Source organism: Fulmarus glacialis, unplaced genomic scaffold, assembly GCF_000690835.1.
Source record: "Fulmarus glacialis isolate BGI_N327 unplaced genomic scaffold, ASM69083v1 scaffold3440, whole genome shotgun sequence".
Classification (NCBI taxonomy): domain Eukaryota; kingdom Metazoa; phylum Chordata; class Aves; order Procellariiformes; family Procellariidae; genus Fulmarus; species Fulmarus glacialis.
The window spans coordinates 1-3,344 of NW_009189389.1; the positions used below are offsets into that span (position 1 = coordinate 1).

Sequence of the window (3,344 nt, forward strand, 5' to 3'; positions counted from 1 at the left end):
TGATTCTATGATTCTATGATTCTAATCCTTCAGGCTGGAGGTCTCTAGTCCAAACTCCTACTCACAGCAGTGTCAGCTATCAGGTCACACTAAGTTGCAAAGGACTTTATTCATTTAGGGCCCCAAACCCTCTAAAGACAGGGATGGCACCAACTCTGGGAAACCTTGTCATTGTGCATTGGCGTTCATCCTCCCATCATGAAGCTTAAATGTTTCAGGCCCAAAAGGCAACGTCACACCACTAGGAGAGGCTAGCGCTGGGGATGCCGTGCTTGATGCTAACCCACATACAGAGGAGAAATTCAAGACCGCAAGAATCATGGTAGCTGCCATCAGACATGACTCAGAATCACTGAGACATTCAGGTCAGAAAGAACCTTGGGAGGACTCTGGACCAACGTCCCGCTCACATCAGGATGAACAATGAATTCCCATGATGTTCCTCAGGGCTTGTCCAACCTTGTCCATGAAATGTTTTCTGGGGACTTTGTCTAAGATCATTGGTGGACTCCTGGGAAGGAACCCTCCAATGAAGCTGAGGGTGCCTTTTGCTGCCAGGTAAGGACAGCCAGAGGATTCCTTGACTCTCAGCAAGACACTAGCAACCTCGAGCAGCTCCCAACGAACTCTGTCCACTGTCCTTGATTAAAAGGTGCATTGTCGAGAGGCTGCTGAAGATTTTTCAGCCCTTAGACTATTACTCCCTGCTGCTTTTCCATGTAGGTAGCCCAACTGGGCAAGTATTGAGTATGACTACTGGCTCTGGGCATTTAGGTCAAGGTGGCCCATTTGGTGTTGTCCTTGAGCCTGCGTCTGAGGAGGAAGGACTTAGGGTCAATACTTGGTTGCACAGCTGGTATCAGCAACAGGGTTTTAGTTTCTATGACCATGAGACCCTGAGGATCAGTGACTGCTTGGAAGACATGGGGTAAGATTACCCCCTGTCAAAGTGGGTAAAACTACCTTTGCTAACAGACTGGGAAACTTAGTAAGAAGAGCTTTAAACTGGGAATGTTGGAGGACTGAGAGAATAACCAACAATCACAGGAGGAAGTGATGGATAGGGTAGGCACTTAAAAGTTTATATGAACAAAAAGAACACAGCTATCAACAAATCAGGGCTGAAGCGGAATCACTCCTGGCAGCCCCTCTGTGCCAGGCACTGCCCCCTAAAGACGACTCCAGGCCCACGGTCTCCCCAGGTTGTTCCTGCTGCCCCAGTGACGGAGCAACCTGCTCTGAGCTGGTGCATGCAGAAATAGGTTTCTCTGTGGCATTTATTCCCTGTTGGAAGCACAGAGTTGCTCCTTTGCTCTTTTCCAGAGATGTCCCTGCCTTTCCCCAGAGGACTGTGTCCGTGCTCGCCAGGCTGGCCGCTCCTGCCCCCTCCCCGTACTCCCCGTAGGGCCTCAAGCTGGCGGTGCTGCTCTGCAGAGCAAGTGGGCTGTGGTGCCCAGAAGCCACAGGGAGACGGTCCCAGGCAGACCCCTGTGGATCATTCACCATCTCCAGGGGCACATGGCACTCACAGGTGAAGACTCAGCCCAGACCTGTTCCCTAACATATCGCCCCATGCCCTCCCGCCCTGAGCCCATGGAGAACCCAAGCACAGCAGCACGACCTCATGCAAGCAATTTCTTCAGCCTGACCTCAGCTTTGGAAGAAGACCCAAACTTCCAGACACTGGCACTGAGGAAATCCCCTTCTATTGCAGAGACGTGACACAGGAGGCCAGCTGTAACAGTGTGCCAGACACAATTATAAGGCCATATAAACTGCCTACATGTCAGACAGACTGGGTTCATGCCTCTGGAGAGTTGCAGTGGATGCGGACATTCCTGGAAAAATACGGTTATCACAGATAAAATGCTCAAAGCACAAGAAATTCCCAAGATGAATAGGAAATCACTTTGAAGTGACATATGCAGCTTATTGCTGCTGACAGAAAAATGACTGAGTCAGCTTCATCAATGCATCTTTAAGCTCCTGGTTCCTCATGCTGTAAATGAAGGCGTTCACTCCTGGAGGCATCACCGAGTACAGCACTGCCACCACCAGATCCAGGGATGGGGTGGAGATGGAGGGGGGCTTCAGGTAGGCCACCATGCCAGTGCTGATAAACAGGGGGACCACAGCCAGGGGAGCGAGGCACGTGGAAAAGTCTTTGTGCCCTCCCTGCTCAGAGGGGATCCTCCACACGGCCCTGAAGATCTGCACATAGGACGGCACAGTGAAAATAAAACACCCCAAGCTAAACCAACATTAACCATAAGGACCCCAGCTTTCCTAAGGTAGGATTGTGATCAGGAGATGTTGAGAATCTGGGGGATTTCAGAGAAGAACTGGTTTATGGCATTGCCTTGGCAGAGTGGTATGCAAAATGTATTCGCACCGTGCAGGACAGCATTGAGAAACCCACTGCCCCAGGCAGCTGCTGTCATGTGGACACAAGCTCTGCTGCCCAGGAGGGTCCCGTAGTGCAGGGGTTTGCAGATGGCAACGAAGCAGTTGTAGGCCATGATGGTGAGAAGAGAAAACTCTGCTCCAACCAAGAAGGCAAACAGAAAGACTTGGGCAGTACATCCTGTTTAGGAAATGTCTCTGGTTTCCCAGACGGAATTAAGCATGGGTTTAGGAACAGTGGTGAAAATGGAGCCCAGATCAAGGATGGAGAGGTTGAGGAAGAAGAAGTGCATGGGGTGTGGAGGTGGTGGTCACAGGCTACAGCAGTGATGATGAGGCTGTTTCCCAGGAGGGCAACCAGGCAGATGCCCAGGAAGAGGCAGAAGTGCAAGAGCTGCAGCGGCCGTGTGTCTGCAAATGTCAGGAGGAGGAACTCGGTGATGGTGCTGCCATTGGACATTTGGTCCCTCTGGGAATGGAAACACTGTCCAAGGAAAAAATGACGGTGAGAAGTTAGGGAATTCTCCTCTGACCCATTTCTTGTAGACCCTCCGCTTCTACACACACTCCCCTTTCTTTTTCTAGGAGACCTCCCTTCAGCTTTGTGGCTCGAGGTCTGGTGGGTTCTTGGTGAACGTGCCAAGAGGAGCAGTGCCTCTGGCTGGCGGCCAAGGAGTCAGCCCTGCTCTGCAGCAGTGGGTTCATGTGAGCGGTGGGTGCAAGGGCCAATCCTGGTGTTCAACTTTGTCAGATGAAATCGCTCCTAACACAGATGTTTGTCAGCATCTGCACTCCCAGTGCTGAGGAACGGGGATGGCAAAGGCAGTTTGAGAAGTCTGGGGTTTTTTTAGAGCTCCCCTCCTGTCTCCCATGGAGAGTGTTCTTGGATGTCAGAAATCCTCAGCGTTTCTGCTGCACTCAGTGAGAAGAGCGAGTCCTGT

At 51.4% G+C, this 3,344-nt stretch overlaps 1 protein-coding gene across 1 annotated transcript; it reads right to left on the reverse strand.

The window, feature by feature from the left end:
* Nucleotides 1–1,929: 1,929 nt before the first annotated feature.
* LOC104079570 (olfactory receptor 14C36-like) lies at nucleotides 1,930–2,519 on the reverse strand. The gene is given in 2 exon segments (XM_009581649.1): nucleotides 1,930–2,264; nucleotides 2,267–2,519. Coding segments are annotated over 2 exon segments (588 nt in total).
* Between the last annotated feature and the right edge of the window lie 825 nt (nucleotides 2,520–3,344).